This window comes from Equus asinus, chromosome 2 (genome assembly GCF_041296235.1).
Source record: "Equus asinus isolate D_3611 breed Donkey chromosome 2, EquAss-T2T_v2, whole genome shotgun sequence".
In the NCBI taxonomy this organism is placed as follows: Eukaryota; Metazoa; Chordata; class Mammalia; order Perissodactyla; family Equidae; genus Equus; species Equus asinus.
The window spans coordinates 103,802,063-103,822,414 of NC_091791.1; the positions used below are offsets into that span (position 1 = coordinate 103,802,063).

General features: G+C 44.8%; 1 protein-coding gene across 19 annotated transcripts in view; it reads right to left on the reverse strand.

The window, feature by feature from the left end:
- The window catches only part of AKAP13 (A-kinase anchoring protein 13), a 326,473-nt gene that overhangs the window by 17,359 nt on the left and 288,762 nt on the right, over window positions 1–20,352 (reverse strand). For 15 of the 19 annotated variants that reach the window (XM_070495797.1, XM_070495782.1, XM_014842531.3 and 12 more), the window contains 12 exons: window positions 18,522–18,589; window positions 16,297–16,363; window positions 12,710–12,845; window positions 10,922–11,034; window positions 10,160–10,312; window positions 9,309–9,559; window positions 6,679–6,804; window positions 6,446–6,563; window positions 5,502–5,750; window positions 2,218–2,294; window positions 1,275–1,456; window positions 1,078–1,160 (listed from right to left, as the gene is read on the reverse strand). In XM_070495797.1, coding sequence (XP_070351898.1) covers window positions 1,078–1,160; window positions 1,275–1,456; window positions 2,218–2,294; window positions 5,502–5,750; window positions 6,446–6,563; window positions 6,679–6,804; window positions 9,309–9,559; window positions 10,160–10,312; window positions 10,922–11,034; window positions 12,710–12,845; window positions 16,297–16,363; window positions 18,522–18,589 — 1,623 coding nt within the window. The remainder of the gene's footprint in view (window positions 1–1,077; window positions 1,161–1,274; window positions 1,457–2,217; window positions 2,295–5,501; window positions 5,751–6,445; window positions 6,564–6,678; window positions 6,805–9,308; window positions 9,560–10,159; window positions 10,313–10,921; window positions 11,035–12,709; window positions 12,846–16,296; window positions 16,364–18,521; window positions 18,590–20,352) is intronic. The other 4 variants (XM_070495794.1, XM_014842525.3, XM_070495771.1 and 1 more) reach the window with 2 other exon arrangements.

The following is a 20,352-nucleotide window of genomic DNA, read 5'->3' on the forward strand; positions in this document are numbered from 1 at the left end:
TGGAAGTTCCCCACGCTCCAAACGTGCCTACGGTCTAGTCAGCTACCCGGTGGCCCGTCATGTAGGTGTGTCTCCCGTGCTATAGAGTGTGACCTTCCCAACGGCAGGGACTCCGCTGGAGGAATCTCTGCATCTTGAGCGCCCAGCCATACGCCTGGCCAGTGCTTCCTACAGGTTAAAAGAAGGACGTTTTCACCCCTGCCGTCCTGACCACGGGCCGATCAATCTGACCTAACTCTGGTCCTTGTTGACATCTGTCCATCTTTGCTTTTTCCTCACTGAAATAGAATGTTGCCACTCTGTCTAGCTTGAAGGGCCAACTAAACTCCTTGGGTGCTTACATTTATTGGACTCTGGGCCTTATTTTGACCCAAGGCACAGTCTTTGCCCAGAACATTCAGTAAGCACCAGCAAAGAGAGAAGAGCACAGCCTCTGCCTTTCTGTGGATGGGGAGCAGCGCTGACTCTGCTGTGGGCTGTGCATGTGACCCTGGGCTGCTGCCGTGTGGGCCTCAGCACTCTCTCTTGCACAGTGGGCACTTGCGTACGTGTCCTGCAGGGATGTCGACAAGACCACACGCAACAGTAGGGACTCAATAAATCATGGCCAAGCGTAATCAACAAGCACACTTCTCCCCACACCACCTCATAACTCATTTGTGAATGTGCAGCAGAGGCAGGGTGACTAAGAAAAACAGATTCACTGGAAAACGCTTTTCCGCAAGTACCTTTCTCTCCTTGTTTTAACCTTAGATGGACCATGAATTTTGGCAAATTCTTCTGTGACAGAGTTCAAAGAACGTCACCAGGGTCCCAGAACACTGACTGAGACAAGAGAATCAACATTGCCTTGACCCAGTATTGGACACACGCTTATAGCTGTTTTTCACCTGCGCCCGTGTTGGCTCAGGTCTGGTTTCCCTTGTGTTAGAAGCTATTCACCTCCATGTTCTCGGGAGCCTGCCAGGACAGCTCCGGCCTGGGAGCAGCAGCAACTCTGGGAACCACTAGCTGTGTTCTGCGACTGCGGACACGCCACCAACGAGAGGGGCCTCAGACCACGTCCAACAGCTTTACCTTTTAACTCCCGGGCTTTGGTGTCCAACAATTTCTTTTCTTCCTCGTTCTCACTGGGAATTCCTTCATCTTCATCTCTGTTGCTAATACAACCAAAACAAAACAACAAATTCCTCAGATGTCAATTACTCTGGTCACTGCCCAGTCTGTCATGGAATCCCAGGCCTCTGGAGGCTGGAGGGCGGGGTTGAACTCACAGGGTGTTGATTGTGTCCTGGATGATCTGAATCCAGCTGTTCCGCTCCTCTTTGGAGCTGGCATGGACTTCCACCATCTCTGGATCTTTCATCCCCATACTGATCAGGAACAAACCTTTCTCCTCATGTGCTACTTCTCTGACAATTAGCTTCTTTAAAGAGATCACTGTTGACTTCTGGTCCTGGAAAAAGGGGAGAGGACAGATATAAGAAATGTACACAACATTCTAACTCTTAAGGACAACTGAGATCTAAGATAAGACTAGATGCCTTTTTTTCTTCTTCTTCTCCCTAACACCACCCCCCCCCCCGGCCCCCAGTACATAGTTGTATATTCTAGCTGTAGGTCCGTCTAGTTATGCTATGTGGGACTTCACCTCAGCATGGCCTGACGAGTGGTGCCCTGTCAGCGCCAGGATCCAAACTGGTGAAACCCTGGGCTGCCAAAGTGGAGTGCGTGAACTTAACCACTCGGCCACGGGGCAGCCCCTAGATGCCTTTTAAAAGTATGGTTTAACGAACAATGACAGATTTAAGATAATGAGAAATATCTCATTATTTTATCAAACAGAAAAAGATTTCCAAAAAGGAAATGCTAATTTATAGCTATGAACGTCATGTTTTCTACGTGACGAATCCTTCTAGGTTCTTTATAGAATCTGGATGGCAATCTAATAAATTAGTACAATTTACGGGGCATAATGGAGAGATAGCCAAGCAAGATACTTTAGATCAAATGTTCAAGACTCTCAAAAGGACTGTGAGGGAACAGAAAAATAATTTGGAGCGAGGGTATGTAAGAAATTACTCAGAGGAATTTGCCCTGAGTCAATTAATTTTGAGGGGGTGAGAGAGCAATAATACAGTGTTTACACTCAGTCTGTACCCTGGCTGTTTTGAATACTATTAATCACAAACAGAAAAGACTAGCAATTCAGCTTACCAATGACGCAAAGATGTATTTCTGGTCTTTTTCTTGAAGGAAAACTAAAATGTCAGTAAGCAGCACTGCCTGCACCTCTGTAAGGGGGAAGGGAAGAGAAAACAATCAGCACTTGACAGCTGAGCCCTCCCTGAGTGCTCTTATTGGAGGGTAATTCAGCATCAGCAACACACCCCACAGGGCAAATCAGACAGAGACCGCCCTCCTCCAAGGCGACAGCTTTACATTTCTGCAGGATCCTGATCTGGTCAGCAGATTTGTAGAGGCATTTTAAAATGGGATTTATCCCCAAAGCCTTGTCTTGGAAAAGTTTAAGTACTCAGTTCTAGAAAGATATATGCCGGAAGGCAAGATTTTAAGAATAAAATACTTTAAGAATCAAGTTGGAAAACAGGACTTTGACAGATGCCAAATAGCAACTATTCCACAAATTCTCAGGTTGTAATATTTCTCAACTTCTGATTACAGTAATGGGAAAGGCGTGGGCTGGCAGACAGGAAAGCTGCCAAAAGGTGATGTATAAAAATATCTGAGTCTAATGAAAGGTAGATTTCTTCCACCCTCCCCAGAGAACGAGAAAGGCTAGACCCAGCCCTGTGATTTCACGGGTCCACGTGAATACAATGGCTCTTCTCTCAGCTCCCCCAGCCCAGTCAACCTCAATCTCTATCTCTCTGTACCCCGGAGACAGCCTTCTCTTCTTCTCAACAAAAACAAAACAAAACCCAAAAGAACATCTCTAGTCGGATCTAGGAATCAAAAGAACGCCACAGACACTTACTCTAATTTAGGAGCACTAAGTGACATTTTCTGTTACTCCTTCAAGGACAGAGCGTGCTGTCTCTGGAGATGAGCCATCTATCGAGATCTAACAGGCAGGGCCCTTTGTACCTTCTTGACTCTGGAAAGGGGAGCCTGCAACTTCTCGTCAAAGAATGGAACTATCTTATGCAGCCCCCTCCCAGGTGGGCCAGCCCCTTCTGGCCTTTTCTACCACTTCTGCCACAATAGGAATCCCCTGTCTGTGTAAGTCATTGTAAAGCTAGGAAGAAAAGAGGCAAGGACGTCTGATTCCGAGGGAGGTCTCGTTTTCCAGCCCAGACCACAGTAATTTTTCCATGCACTACCATTAGTTTTCACAGGTTTTTTAAAGTTTATTTTTAAATAATTCAGGTGTCTGCCAAAAAAAAAAAAGTTCTAAAACACAAATTTCCACTTCATTGGATCCTGAAGTTTGCATGCTCAGTGTCAGTGGATCAGAAAAAAACAGTCGTGTCCCCTCACTGGGTGCCCGGCACAGCACTGGCTGTTCTTGGCCCGAGCTCCTGGGGTGGAAATGACTCAATGCCAGCTGCTGTCTCCACTGGAGGCACTTGAGGCCAGAAAACCCATCACCCTGCCATTGGATTGACCGCCACTTTATTCCCACAGCTGGAATCTGTTAGTTTTTATTGGGGAATGAATAAATAATCAGTTGTGTAAAGGACAGAATCAAGTGCGAGCTCCAGCAGCAGCAGCTCTAGGAAGCCAGGTCCTTACAGGACAGGGCGGGGCTCCTGAACGGCCGCCTGCCTTCAAGACAGTCTCGGCGCAGCAGTGTGGCGAGTCTGCCACTGGGGTCTTGGAGCAGCACAGAGCACTGGGGCTGGGTGGAGGGAGGCTCGGGGCCCACCTAGTTCAAGTTCATCATGGAGCACCGAGACCCACACCTGGCCGGCGGCAGGGTGGGATGTTTCTTTTCTCTGAAGTCATCCTGTCCTTCCTTTCACACCCTCTACCAGAACTGAGCCCGACGGGCTCTTTCCCAGTCATTGCAACAGCGCTGCTCCTGCTTCTCTGTCAGTCTCCCCTCACTCGTGCTGCACTCGAAACCACCCAGTCAGGTACGAAGAAACATCTGATTTATCTTTTTCCTGCTTCAAATCCTCCATTTCGAAGCCCTTCTTTGTCCATCCCCATCAACAGGATCAACTGTCTTGGAGCATGCGCCCTGTACAACCTGGCCCACGGCCACGTCTCCAAGCGTATTCCCCAGCCCTCCCTGGCACTCACTCTCTGCCCGACTTCCGGATGAGCCAGACCCTTCTACCTCCATGCTCCACGTTTACTCCTCCCCTTCTGCCGACACCCTCCTCTCCACCCTCCGAGACTTAACTGAGGGCCACTCCTGCCCCTTCCCCTGTCCTGAGTCCACACCTCTATTCTGGCACCACCACGCCGCAGAGCAACGGCCTCGTTACAGTCTCTTGGTTCGGATCCCGACTTCTCAGTAGGGTACCCTGCCTCAGTCCCCTTTGAAGCCATCTGCTTGCCTGGGACTTCTTTACTGTCTGGTCTAAGCACGGTGGGACGCCAGCCCAGGACTCCCGGGTACCCTCTGACACAGGTCACCTACGGTGGTGCTTACGCCTCAGAGAAGAGAGCAGCAGCAAGCTCAGCCACCTTACTTTTACGCCAGTGGGGCGGACAGCACTGGGCTAGCCTGCTTCGTGTTCTCAGCTCACCGAGGCCAGGGAGCAGGGCGTGTGCTCAAGGCTACTGCGGAAGTCAGAGCTACCATATAGGCCCAGAGAGTACAGGTTTGATGAGAACAATTATTAAGAAAAGAAAAAAAAGATCAAATCTACAGATGAATTAACAAACTTTATAACTTTCCTAACTTGATGCAGCTGATCGCTTGAAAGGTAAAACTTAAGACCAAAGGGAAAATGAGTATCTTTTACGATCTCTTTTGCTTAGAGAAAGATGAAAGATATGAATATCATAAAGCTAAACAACACAGCTAGTTGATGTGAGTTAAATGTACATTTCTTTGAGGTCTCCGGAGCTGAAATTCCTCTAGCATCTCTTCAGAACAGGGATGTATTTTCAATCTTACAGACTCTGTGAACTGCCTATCTGATGGGGTTTCCCTCCTTCCGACTGTTTTGCCCTAGACCCCAAGCCCAAACGTGTTGCCCATCTCTCGTAGGGAGAATACGCTCTCCTTAACAGCTTGTGTTTCTGTATTAGTCTCGTCTTTTGCTTTGTTTTTAAAAATCTTTTCTTCCATTCTCCCTGCCTGCATCATTTCCGTGTCATCTTACTGTATTTTGTATGATTTTGTAAGCTCTCTCAGACAGGTCCTTTTTGATACAAGATTAAGAACGATTACATGACTGTTGCTCCTGTGTGACATTTGCGTATGGGCTCCCTAGGAAGACTCTGATGGTGAATTTCTAACAAGAACATCTGGATTTTGCTGCTCTTCTCTGGCACACACTTAGAACAAAAGGGAGCCTCACCTTTCAACCTTCCTGTGGCGCTCTTCAGAAACACACCCCCATCCCGCACGAGCTTCTTCCGCTTCAAATCCTCCTTGGCAAACATCTGACCGCTCTTCATCCTCATGATCGACTTGCTGTCCGTCTTCGTATAAATCTCATTGAGACGTACTTTCTTCTCATAACTTGCCACTTTGCTGTCTACAGCTCCAATCACATCCTTCACCAGGCTCAAGGACTGAGCTAGATCTTCCTGCTCCACTTCATTGTCTTAGGAGGGAAGAATAATTCTGTTTTTAATGGGTCCTTCCAGACAAGGGTAGAAGGGGGAGTCCCACCGTCTTGCTCCATGTCATCATTTCCCTTTGTGGGCATGCGCTCAGAACAAAGCCAGCGTGTCAAAGGTCATGCGTCCATCCCTCTCTTTGTCATAGGCTTAATTCTAAATAAAGTTCGATGTTTTCAATGACAGAGATAACATGTAATTAATTATACGCTATTCTAAAGTATAAGGAACCAAACATTTTCAGGGAGGGAGAAGAGCAACAAGTTTTTAATTTACGTCTTTGTTTTACCTAATCTTTAAGGTAACTTGCCTAGGAGCAGGATTAGCTGAGAGAGAAACTAGTAGGTACTGAGTAAATAGAAACAGCAGCAATTCTAGCCCTTACGGAAGAACTGCTGGGAATTATGCCCCGTCTAGGGATACGGGAGCAGCTGTTCAGGTCACTGCACTCTTGACGAGATCAGTAAGTGGCTCCTTCCCTTCCTGCTACCATCCACCCTAAGTCTACCGACGTAACATTTCAAGTTTTCACTCAAGAAAACTTTTTTTGGGATACAACACAGGATCTCTTCCAGACCTGCCAGGGCCTGAAAGCAGTCTTCTATGAGGTCTCTAGTGCTGTTGGACACACAGGAAACAGGCCGTTGGCACATAAGACCGAGTGAAAAGGGACACTCACCTTTGGTACACTGCAATATTCTTTGGAATAAAACTGGGTATTTGGTGATCCGCTGGGTTACAAGCAATATGCACTCTGGGATTCCAAGCCTTCTTACAACTGAACTGCTCATCTTCTTCTGCAAGGGAGTAAAAGGACTGTCAGGAATACCTGAGGAAGAAGGTTGTACCTAAGACAGAGAGGGACACAAAGCTCTGGACAATGATGGGGGCTTCCATGTTTCACGTCAATACCTTTACAAAGGCCTGGAAACGCTTATCCTTGGTATAGAGGTCCTTGAAGTAGTTTACAGACTGGTTGTGATGCCCACAGAACTTGCCGTACGTTTTCTTTAAGCGTTCTGCGTTCTCACCCGAAAACTGCAGAGCAGAGAGAACAGAGGCGATGCAAAGATCAGGGTGCTAAACTTGTTATTATCATTTTGTCCAAGGTTTCTAGTCCGTTAGTAAAACCCGAGAGTGCTTCCTCATGAACCCCTGGAAGGTCAGATGGTGCAGCAGCTTTGGAGAACAGTTGAGCAGTTCCTCAAAAAATTAACACAGGGTTACCGGACGACCCAGCAACGCCACTCCTACACATAAAATCCTATGTCCACACAAAAACTTGCATACGACCGTTCATGGCAGCATTACTTATAAAAGCCCCAAAGCGGAAACAACCCAAATGTCCATCAAAGGATAAAGGGACCAAGGAAATGCGGTGTGTGTATATGCAATATTATTCAGTCATAAAATGGAATCAACTACTGATACTTGCTGAAATATTGACAGACCTTAAAAGCATTATTCTAAATGAAAAGAATCAATCAAAAAGGACTACATATTGTTTTACTCCATTTACATACAATGTCCAGAATAAGCAAATCCACAGAGACAGAAAGTAGATAAGTGGTTACCTGGGGCTGGGGCTGTTGCCGGGGAGGGGGCACGATAAAAATGTTCTAAAATTGACTGGTGATGGTTGCATAACTCCATGAATATGTTAAAAACCGCTGAACTGTATTCTTTAAATGGGTGGATTATATGGCATACAAATTATATTTCAATAAAGCTGTTTACCTTACTCACCCCAGGCCAGCAGTTCTAACAATTCTGCACGGCCCTTAAATCATGCCCCAGTGTGTGCAATCTCAGTGGGCTCCCTCCGGGGTAAACCACTGAGTTTCCATATGTGGTTCATAGGATACCTGCTAAGCATCCATTTCTACTGTACTAAAGATCTCTGGAGGCAACACAAGTCGATCCTTACCAAAAAGCTTGAAAAAAGGTTCAGAGTAGCTTTTCCTTTTCCCCTTTACCAAAAGAGAAGCCGAGGCAGAGATGTTTTAAGTGACCTGCTCTTGCCATGGAGCCAGTGCCCGACAAGGGTGATTCCAGCACTGGCACACAGAAGCAGCAAACGGACCCCAAGGGGCTAAGCCACGAATCCTGCCATCTAAGATCTTACTAGAGGACGTGCAGAGACAAAAGGAGCTACAAACACTACCAGTCAAGGTTAGAGGAGGAGCCTGCACAGGTCTGAGGGCAGAGAGGAGGGGCAAGAAAGAGACGTGGGAGACGCCAGGGGAGGGGAGGTCTGGGGAGGGTGGGCCTCACTTGTGGAGCTGACCACACCCACGTGGAGGCCCTGCCCATCTGTTGCAGACACCTGTGTTAAAGCATTGGCATTTACTTCCTAACACGCCTATTTTTATTCCTAGAACATGAGTTCCATGAGGCAGGGGGCTAAGCCATCTTCACCTTTGTGGTTCCACCTGATATGTAGTAGATGTCCAGGAAATACTTGAAAGATGAATGAATGAATGGACTAATGAATTACTGAGGTGAGGCACACGGGCTCCAGAATACAAGGAAAGGACAAAATTTCTAAATTCTTAGGCAAATGTTCCAGCAATGAAGCCTCTGCTTCTATACTGAGGCAGAGATTTGCCAGGGAAAAGAGCTGGTCAGATGCGACGTTATGCCCCCCTGCCTGTGAAAGTTCTACTAGCAACGTTTTTTTCAAAAACAGTATTTTAAAAAGAAACATTAAAAACAGTCTATGGGGGCTGGCCCCGTGGCCCGGTGGTTAAGTTCGCATGCCCTCCTTCGGTGGCCCAGGGTTTCACTGGTTCAGATCCTGGGCACAGACATGGCACTGCTTGTCAGGCCATGCTGAGGTGGCGTCCCACATAGCACAACCAGAAGGACCCACAACTAAACTATGCAACTATGTACTGGGGGTCTTTGGGGAGAAAAAGCAGCAAAAAAAAAAAAAAAAAAAAAAAAAGATTGGCGACAGTTGTTAGCTCAGGTGCCAATCTTAAAGAAAAAAAAAAAAAAGGTCTATGACAAACACATCTGAAAGTATCAAAGTAATTTTTAGCTAAATTGTTTCTGGAGTAGGATTGAAACCATACCATATCCTTGATGAAAATATCAGCAACAAGATAGATTTTATGAAATATTTTACAGATAGTTTCTCACTCAATTTTCTATGCTCGGGTGGTTTTTAGATAAATGAGTTCCTTGTGATTTGAGGCACAGGGGGAAGTAGAGACTTCCAACAAATGTTTTTTTATTTCTTAAACTATACTGTTTCTGAAGAAGGAAAACTGACTTCGATTGAGTATCTACCATATAACCCGGGTACTTTATATATATATATATTCCTTTTAACTTTTAAGAATAACATTAGGAGAGAGAATCTACTGTGCTCATTTACAGAAAAGGGTTGAGGCTCGGCGAGTGTAAATAACCTGCCTAAGCTCACAGGGAAAATAAACAGCAGAGTGGAGATGTGGGTGCACGGCGGCCGCGCCCCACAGCTTCACTTCTGTCCCCACTGTGTATGAGAAGCAGCTGAGCGCCTGCCCACTGCTCACCTGATTTACAAGCACATCCCCCATCCGCTTGATGAGAAAGTTCTTTTCGCTTTTATCCACCAGCGACTCCTTCTTCCGCTCCAGGATCCTCTGAAAGAACTGGCTATGGATGCTGATCAGCTCATCCAAACAGGGGAACAGCTTTTCCACCATCTGCTGCTCAAAGAGCAGGTCCGTCATCATCCCCCGGCTGTACACATCGCTCATGATCTTGAGCGTGCGGACGTGATGTAACTCCGTCTGCATCAACTCTGAAGGAGGGACAAAGCTTAACGGTCAGAATGCTCTTGTACAAGGATCCCCCTCAAAGACCACCTGCCGCTGCTGAGAGCCCAAGTTGGTCCTCAGGCTATTTGGAGCCCAATTTAAATTTAAAACTGGGTCAACAGCTATCTTTCCCCTACAGTGTTTTCACTTTATTCCTCTATTTTTCACATGACTACTACTATTTTGTAACAGGCATACTGGATTCCATCACTCTGAAATGGTGGTTTCCAAAGTGGTCTTCATTGGATTCAAAACCTTTCACAATTCACTGTGTTCCTATTTCCTAGAAAGGACTTGCATTTGGTCTAGTTTCCAGTGGAGCCGAGGAATTAAACAGTACTGTCACAGGATCTCTTTCTAGGACTATTGCATAAATAAGCACTCATTTAAAATAAGATGTTCATACTTTTAAAGAGAGAGAAAAGCACAGAAATAAAATTATGTCTCTACACCTCAAAGTTCTTAATGAAATTCTCCGAGATGCTACATATTTGAAAATTGACTTCCCATAGCCCAATCAATCACCTGATTAAAATGCTGGACAATGCAAACCGAGTACTAGCAGAGCAATGGAAGAGTCTCACCATAAATCACTTCTTGCCGTTTGACCACATCCTTCTTCTGCTGTTTCAGGAACTTGCTGTCCACTATTCGGCTCCAGGACTCTGCTTCGAGCTGTTTAGATTCAATCTCAAAGTCTCCCATTAACTGGCCTTCATTCATGTCTGTACCTACTCCTCAAAATATCGAAACATCAGTATCAGAATCTGGGTCTGTGACCTCTCCAGAGCCTACGCTGGACTTGCCTTGGGGTGATACTTTTGTAAGGCACAGACACTCTGCATTACATAATACTGGAATATTCATAGAATGCATATTCCAGGACTGGAAAAGAATCATTTCTTGTTTGGGAGTGAGACACTCTACATTCAAGACCTTGGTTAAGAGTGACAAACATCACATAAATCAAACATGACTAAGACATGATTGCTACGTGAGGTAGGAACTGGAAGGGACCTGGGAACTTTACTTGTTTAAGAGAGCAGGCTTATAACTGTGCCAAGAGAGCTGGAACAGACTGTGTACAAAAGTCGAGGGGAAGAAAAGCAGTTTGTACTCAAGTATGACCACATTAGAATCAGTAATACCCTTCAAAGGACAACCAGCTAACAACTGGATAAGTCTGATTACCAATTAATTATAAAGCATTTGAGGCTTTGCAGACAATTTAGAGAATCTTCACAGGAATAAGAAGAGGCAGGCATATTATTCCATTAACGTGTGTATTCTAGATAATGGCACAGTCTCTACAGATGCTTAAAATATCGGCTGTAAGTTCCTCTTACCCTCATCAGTAAGTGATTCTGTTGACTCATTGACCTTGCTGATTTTATTTAGTGAGTCTGTTGAATGAGACAAGAATTTCCAGGTGTTTGATATGTTCTCATCATGGCCAACTCTGGGGACAAAAAGGAGCACATCCTGTCAAATACATTCTGATAAGTCATGGTTTGCGTTCTTAAATGAGTACCTGCAAAACTCCACAGTGGCAGCTGGTTGTAAGTGCCACAATGACTCAAGACAAATTACTCACGTCGGGCACCCAGCAACATGCAACAGCAACTAGGAATGGAGGCTGGAGACATTTAACATCAATGCAAACTCAAATTTTTTTTCTTTTTTTTGAGAAAGATCAGCCCTGAGCTAACTACTGCCAATCTTCCTCTTTTGCTGAGGAAGACTGGCCCTGAGCTTACATCCATGCCCATCTTCCTCTATTTTATACGTGGGATGCCTACCACAAAATGGCCTTTTGCCAGGCAGTGCCGTGTCTGCACCCGGGATCCGAACCGTCGAACCCCGGGCCACCAAGAAGTGGAATGTGCTAACTTAACACCACCGGACCACTGGGCCAGCCCCAAAACTTAAATTTTTTAAGCCTTGAATTTTTCTTTTAATGATAGGCAGCAAGGAGAACTCTTCCCTCTGACTGTACACACACTGTGTAAGCAACCGCTCTGTTTGAAACTCACCGTCTTAACCACTACACCTTCCCCCCTTCCCTAAGTAACTATAGACTGAGCACTCATAATGAACTATGCTTTGAAATTTCTCTACCCCAATTCACCAGCCAGCACAGTAGGCTCCCAATCAATGTGTGGTGTGATACAAAAGCAAGCTAGAGCCATTTAAAACTTTGAATTTTATTTAAAGACCAACTTTTCAAAGTCATAATGCAAACAAATTTTGATAACATAACTTTGAAAAGGTCTTTGGATAATGACAACGCAAAGACAAAAAACAAAATAAAAACACTTGAAATCTTTTTTTTTTAAGCAGGAGGAAACATTAGCCAGGAGAGAGGTTAGGAAATACAGACAAGAGGAGATCTGCATCGTTTAGTTAAGCATTTTCCTCCGGCCTAGGTTAAGAGAGATACAAGAGATGTTCTGAGTCCCACATCTGAGATGACTTCTGTACTTGATGGGAAGGCAGGCATCTCACCCAAAGGAGCCACCAACATCACAATCAGCCCTGCGGTAACCACGTGGCAGCTGAGGCCTCAACAGGCAGGGGCCACGGCAACTTTCGTAGGGACCACAAAACAAACTCAGTGCAAATGAGTAAGTGGGAACCCAATAGTAACAACTGGTCCATTATTCACTCCCAAGAAACTGACTTAAGAGTCAAGAGGCAAAAATGGAAAACAGATTAAAAAAGTAACAAAAACCAAGTTCATCTGACCAATAAAAAAGTGTGACATCTGAAAACATAAGTGGGTGCAACCAAAAACTCAGAATTAAATCATCTTTTTTCCTATTCCCATTTCTTATTTTGGTTTAAAAATCATCCTTTTAGAACTCAGGTTCTTTAAAAGCAGGGCAGATCAGGTACAAAAGTGTAGGACAACCTGGCTCGATTATGGTGTTTAGAGGGGATCCTTGTTACAAAATGGTGGTCATGACAGGGCATCAAAATGGAATCCTCATTCTCCTCATCTGTATTGCTCAGTTGTGCACCATCCCATTATTTGATACATTTTTTTCTAAAAGAAGAATCTTTTTGTCAAATGATATGATTATTATGCTCTTTTCACCCAGAAGTCAACTGCGCCATCTTTGAAGCTCACTTACCCAGCAATGTTCTGTATGGAGACACTTTTGGAGAGCGAGACACTCTGCTGGGACCGTCTGTTAGTAAACATGGGGGCTGCGGTGGTTTCATCAGCCAGGAGGACTGCGGATCGAGGGCGCTCCTTGGGCTGCGAGGCTGTAAAGGAAGAGAGAACACCAAATGAAGCATTGTCCATCCATACCCCCCAGTACTGACACATCTGGCAAAGAGAAGCATATAACAGATTTTGCCCTGGGAGTGCAGATGGATATAGAAACTCCATGGAGGACGATTTGGCAGTATCTATTGAATTTGTACATTTCAATACACTTTGATCCAGTAATTCCATTTTAAGATGTTTATTTCTACTATCTACTTGTATATGTTTGAAATGATACACGTTCAAAGTTATTCAATGCAACATTGTTGGTAATAGCAAAAGACTGAAAATAAACGAGTATCTAAAGAATATCAATTAATAAATTATGGTACATCACACATTGGAATACTGTATAGTTTTTAAAAAATGAGGACACTCTCCATGAACCACCACAGGTCTCTAAGATAATATAGTAAGGGGGGAAAAAAATCAAGGTGCAACAGACTACCCTTAGTGTTGAAAAAAAGAAAAATCAATAACCCAAACTGGTATTTATTTTAATAAATAAATTTGAAGAAATATATAAAACTAAGAAGAGTGGCTACCTGTGGGGTGGGATGAAAATCAGGCAATGAGGATACAGAATCATGTGAAAATATTATATTCTAAAAGTTTAAACTAATGCAAAATAAAATAAAATAAGGCTGAAAGAATTCTGAGGCTGAAAGGAACTTCAGCGATAACTGAGGCCGGCGTTCGTCGGGAGCACCTACCAAGAAACATCTGAGGAGCTTGTCTGACACGCAAATTCTCTGCCCTTCTTGTCCTCCGGGCTGGGACCTGGCAGTCTACACATTCTACAAGCTCCCCAAGTGATTCTTTGACACATTGTTTGAGAACACAGATTCTGACCAATTCCTTTAGTTCACGGAAGAGGAAAACGCAACACTTTCTTAGCGTCACACAGCTAGTTTGTTCGCATACTGCTTATTTCTCCTGAAGATGACCAAGGAGGAAACCAGAGCTCTAATTTTATGCTAAAGTGGTCACTGGCATCTAGGTAACAAATTATTTTTCCTTGGTAACTGAGCTCCTGCCCCAGACAATGAGCTGTCTATCCCCAGGAGTGTCAGGAGCTGAAGGAAATACGACTAGGGTGGCTGTTATGACTTCACTGCATTTCAGGATGTTTTTGACTTAATAAAAATTAATAAAACCATTAATTTCCAATCCAAATTCTATTTAGAAGAAGGTGATACAATAAACACCAGAAACATGCTGCACCGTAACACAAGCAGACCCTTCCTGCAGGAAGCACAAGGAGCATGAGACGTGCTCCCTGCCCAATGGAGAAGATGGGCAGCTGGCAGAAAAGGGAATATGCTTAAGTGTCGAGATCCTGGAGCATATCCTCCGTGTTTCAGAAGGGAAGTCGGTGGGCAGATAAACTCTGATGGAGGAGGAAACACTGGTTCTGAAGAATGGTACGGATGTGGATAGGTCGGAAGGAAAAGAGGACGTTCTGATGAGGAGAACTGTACAAATAAAGACAGAAATAATCATGTGGTATTAATGTAAAAAGGCGATAACAAGTAGGGAAGAAGTTAAGTGGAGGACGCATAGCAGGATCAGTGAAAAGGCTAGAGGAGGAGAATGAGGTCACGCTGTGCAGAGCCTGAAAGGCATAACGAACAACTTGTATCTAAAAGGCAGCACAGGGCGCGGAAAAGAACAGCTTCTTCTTGTCTGAAACCAATCTGTACTCTACCCAGGTAAGGTACTTAATATTCTGAGTCTCAGTTTCCTTATTTGGGATGAGGATGATAGCAGCAAAAGCTAACACTTAAGGAGGCCTACTGCTAACCTCTTTATAGGTATGACTCTAGAAACCTGATTCCCACCCTCTGATACTATTATCATCCTTCTACAAAGGGGGCAAATGAAGTCCAGAGGGATGAGTAAACGTCCAAGGTCACACAACTATCAAGTGGTGGTGCTGAGACTCAAATCCACTCAACCTGAGCCCAGCCTGTCCTCTTAACCACGACATTGCCTCAGTGAGTAAAACAGGTTCTAAGAATGCTTGTGGGGGTCAGAGGTAACACACACAAAGAGCCTGGCATGTAACAGGTATTAAAAAAAACACTTTCTTATCTGATGTGAAACAAAACAGGTTTCTGAAACAAGCAATCGTGTCAGAAAAGAAGAGTTTAAGGAAGATTAGACTTGTAAAAGGTGTTGGAATGGGCTGGATCACTGATTAAAGTGGGTGGCAGTCTGACCAAACTTCTCTTCTGGTAATCTACATGCAAAGTTTGCTAACAACCGGACTTAAGGTGGCTAAAGGGATGCACGCTGTTCTGTGGGAGCAGAGCCTGGGACAGCCATTCTGGAGCCATCGGCAGGACTCAGAGCAATGAGCTATAGAGCAGTGCTTCTCAAGCTTGCGCGCGCATCAGAATCACCTGAAGGATCTACTCAATCACGGATCACTGGGCTCCACCTCTGGAAGTTCTGATTGAGCAGGTCTAGGTAGGGCCCAAGAATTTGCACTCCTAATTGATCTAGGAACTACACTTCGAAAAACACCGCCTTAGGGTAAATCTCACACAGGGTTCCAGAGAGCCAATTAAGATGACATTCATTTCTGCATTATTTATGGTAGTAGTTGGAAACAACTCAGACATCTGTCTTTAAGGGCACTGATAATTAAATGTGGTAGATGTTTATGAAAGAATACCACGCAGCAGTCTTAAACAACAGCTTACATATAATAACATGCACAGACCTCCAAATGATATTAAGTGAAAAAAAAGGCAGCAGGATGGATAAACCTAAGTTTTATCATCTGATTTAAATTCAACACACAAAACAGTAAGACATATTTTCAGAGATAGACATATCTCTAATGATATGGCAGAGAAGAAAGATACACACTAACTATATGACACTGGACACTAAGGAGGGGAAGGAATGAGACAGGGAATGGAACATGAAAAAGGAAAAACGTTAGGTAAAACCCGAGGGGAGCCCTGCACAGGCTGGTGAAGACAGCTTGACGTGAACGGGAGAGCTTGATTTGCTCAATTTTGGGTACCACTTGAAGTCCTTGAAAAAAAAAAATGAACTATTTATGCAACTTCACAGTTTACATAAGTTTAATAAGCAAGATCTCAAATTTGATTCATGCAACCGTGAGGCACTATAAGCAAGTATACTTGTCAACTCACTCAAGAGGAATTTTGAGATGCATGGGGTCACTTGCTTACATACACAGGGCTAAGGTGCTGCCTTTTAAGCCAATACACACACTATTCTAGAAACCTTCCAGCAGAGTTTGATGGTAGAATGTTAAGCTTTTAGTCGATGAATCTGTAGCCTTCTCTAACTTACCACAAAATAGGTATTCAAATCTTGATTAAGAATAACAAGTGAACATTACAAAGTACGCTTACATCCTGAACCAGAGTCAAAAAGGAGTTTCGGGAGGTGGGTCGGGCTACTTACACTTGTTTCTCATAATGACCGTGGGCAGTGACGATGTGTCATGGGCCTGAAGGCTCCCTTTGGGCTGCTGAAAGAAAAAAGAAAACAAGCACATGAAGACAGCACTTAAAGCTATCTTCCGTGAAGTTTCAAGAGACCCGGTTGCTCCTGCTCTCCTGCTCTGTTCCTTGTTATTGGTCCTCAGTATCCTGTGTCCCAGCCAGTCACCTCCACTGCTATCCTCTGAACCTTGCCAAGCACTCTGATTCCACAAACGCTGTTTCCTCTGGACACGTCGTCCTTCCAGTACAAGACCGTTTGCGTATCACCTCCTTGGTAAGACCATCCATTAGCTTCTTTCCTCCCCTCAGCCAAAGCATGGACTGGCACCCTCTTAGAATCCTGTGCATCAGCTCCACATAGGTTTTACCTCATTTGTGGTCATCATCTGCTTGTCCATCTTTCCCGCTAGAATGCTGGTTTCTTAAGAGCAGCATCCGTGCCTTTTTCATTTCTACTTCTCCAGTGACTAGCATTTATAAGGTGCCAAATAATTCTGAGGTAAAGTGCTAATTTTAGTTAAGACTTTTGTTGTAGCAAGTAACAGAAACACTTAGTGTGAGAAATTACAAATTGACACAATTAGTCCAAGAAAGAGGCGCTAGTGAACACGAGTTAACTTCCAATTTAAAATGGTTACATTCTCTTACTTGGGAGATGCGCTATCTCTATCACTATCCTTCTATAGTACCTCGTACAGTCACAATGGCAATATTTCTCACCAGAGATCACAAACTCTAAATGCCTGTGGGGTTGGGCAAGTGACAAATGACAGAAGCCAGCGGAGGGGAAGGGAAGTGGCCATCTGGAACTTGTGCATCCTGTCCAAAGGAGGCAGGAGCCACTCAGCTCCAGGTGAGTATCACTTCTCATCCATCCCTCCAACATTTAAGGACCTATAAGCCAGCTACCATTCTTGGTGCTTAGGCTCTAACAGTGGATGAAACATTCCTGACCTCAGACTGCTGGTAAGTTTGCTGCTTACATTCTAGTGTGGGGAAGGTACAGAGCATAAAAAATAAATGTAAAAAGATAAATACAGACTGTTAAATATAGACTCTGAGGAGGTCACAAGTACTATGGAAAAAAGGAAAAAGAGCAAGGTGAGAACTGGGAATGCTGGGTAGGGAGCAATACCAGGTTGTGAGATCTTCCAATTTGTCAGGAGAAACTAGAAATCCAAATTGATGTGAAATAAATAACTGCATTAACTCAAAAAAATACTGCATGAGCCAAAAAAATTTATGTCTGTGGGCTGAATAAGATCCGGGGTACAGAAGTTTGTCATCTTTACAGTAGTTCAGTGCTTCCCAAAGTGTGGTCCTCAGACTAGCAGTGTCAGCATCATCGAGGACTTGTTGCAAATACAAACTCCTAGGCCCCACCCTAGAATCGGAAACTCAGGGCCTGGGGGCCGACTCAGTTGTCTTCTAACAAGCCCTTGAGGTGACTGACGCACAGCCAAGTGTGAGGCCACTGCCCAAGATAAGTGTGGTTACTGGTGAAGCACACAGCACGCTGAGACTTGGTGTTTTGCTGGAGACAACTCTTCTGACAAGGAACGAAAAGACATTTACGGGTGATGAGAACAGTGAAAACCACGAAGGCTAACCGAAAGGTACGCCCCCAAACCATGCTCTTTTGTTAAGGGCCACTTGATGGGCAGTGCACATCATCACACAGTGTGTGTTCTCAGTGCAGGTCCCACCACACAAGTGTCACTCCCTGTTCTTGTGTCATGTGACCAGAGTCATCTGTATGTATTCCGTGGAGAAAAGTGCTGACAGACAGGCTGAGTCTAACCCTAACACTCCCCAGCCCACCAGGGCCAAAGGCCCTGATTTCCACCTGCTGCACCCATGGTCCCGAATGACGAAGCCAGGTATGTGAACAGCAGAGCAGATCTGCTGACACGGTTGAGAAGAAAACCACTTTAACAGTGACAGAGAGATATTAAAATCACAGAGAAATGTATATTTAACATGGGGAAGTTCTGAAAGCATTTTACTTTCCAAAAGGTATAAATTCCCAAGTGTGTTAATTAAACAGAGAATCAATCACTTGGTTGAGAATTTTTGGGTTATTTTGATCTCAAAGTTGGTATCAAATGATTAAAATAAACAAAACTCATAACTTTAACTCTCCCAACCCTGAGGATTTTATTGGTTTAGCGAGAAATGCCTTACCTTCATTCTGACTTTTGCACAGGAGGCCAGACTTTCTCTACAGCCCTTGTGGACGAAAACACCGCAAGCTGAAAGGAGAGCAGAACCCAGGTGACATCAACAACGTGGACAGATCCCAGATCCCAGATCCCGACTTGCCACCGCCCCAGGAGCCTATGGGTTTCCAAGTGAGGCCACTCACACGTCAGAAAGTGCCTCTAACTAAACGACAGGTTGCAGTTCTCCTCCAGAGAGCAGCCATGTGATGCCACTTGAGGGAGGAGAAACAAGAGCAGACGGGGTTTCTGATTAAGGAAAACTAGAAGTCTGGAACTTCTCAGGCAGGAAGCAGAGAGGCCATCAAAACTAAAAGTAAAAGTGCCAGCTGTCAATATGTAAGCCTAAGTCACCAATAAATACATAAATGAAGCCCCATGGCAGGGGCTGTGAAATTTGCATCACTGTGTCAAAGGTAGAGTGTGGATTGGAAAATCTACCTGTTTATGTGCTTCTACTTGGGATCTTAACTACCCTGAGCCTTTTGCAACCCACCCCAAGTCAAGAGCCACAGAAGAAAGGTTATTAGAGCTACCCCAGAGCACTTCTGGGAGCCCCGACTCAAGAGAAAGAGAGAGACTTCCTGAAAGACGAACGGGGACCACAATTTGCCAAGGACACAATTTTATTTCAACTCTCATTTCTCACTCCCCTGGCCTAGAAGGGCCACTGATGTAAAAACCCAGCCCTCTGTGACTCAGAAGGGTCATCAACAGCTCTTACTGCCGCTGTGAAGTCACAGAACAACTGCCAGGAGGCCAGAGGTGAAGTAGAAAGAAATAAAAGATCCGTCTGTGGGGACACCCAGTGACGAGAGCCTCTCCAAGGAAAGGCTCCTTGAGAAAATCAACCAGATCCCATTCATTAGGTGATCCTTCACACAGATTCAGGAAGCACCACAGCTCCTGCCGAAGCCAAGTCACTAATCACGGACGAAGACGCTCTCTACCTCACACATATGGACTCAGAGGGGGAATGGAGGCATGATGGGGAGGATACCAGAATGGAGACTGCCAGAATCACAGTTCCCAAAGGCCTCTTCCCATTCCTTCCTCAACAGCTGCTCCTGCCGTGCCTGCCTGGTCCACAGGTCTCTTCCATGATACCACCCATCACACTGCACTGTGATCTGGTGGTTTTCTCCTCCACTGAGTACTCCTCCAGGGCAGCGACCCCCTGTCTACTGCTGACTATTCAATTAAGTCTCTCTAGCACAGTGCCTGGCTCATGGCATCTATTCAAATGTCTATTTTAGACCCTTTGTCTACTTTACCCAAAAGCCAAGTGCCCTGATACAACCCTGATTACAGTTTGTGAAAGGTCAACTTAGTAACACTAAAAGGAATACAAGAAGAACAGCTACCAAACTAAGTTTGATGTAGGTCCTGGCTCTGCTAATTAGTTACTGTGACCCTAGGCAAGTCCCCTCTACACAGGCCTCAGTTTCCTCATCTATAAAATGAAAGGGAGGACATTTCCGCCTGAGTGCCCTCTGTCTGTTCTTCTCTAAGACTATATGCTACAGCTATTGAAGAAAGGGCTAATTTTTCGAAGTAAATTCTGCTGGACTGTTCAGTAAGGTTCATGCTGAAGCAAAGCTCTCAACTTCTCAGTCATCTGCATTATCACCAGGAGAGACCCAGGCTTTAGGGCAGCTTAGGCAGGGACTCAGGAATCAGCAGCTCTGACTGGAGGAGTCTTGGCTGAAGTCATCACCACACAAGGGGCTATCAGGAGCCACTCAACTTACACCAGCAGGGTGGCCCAGAGTTGGAACTAGTCTGGAAGTCCTGGG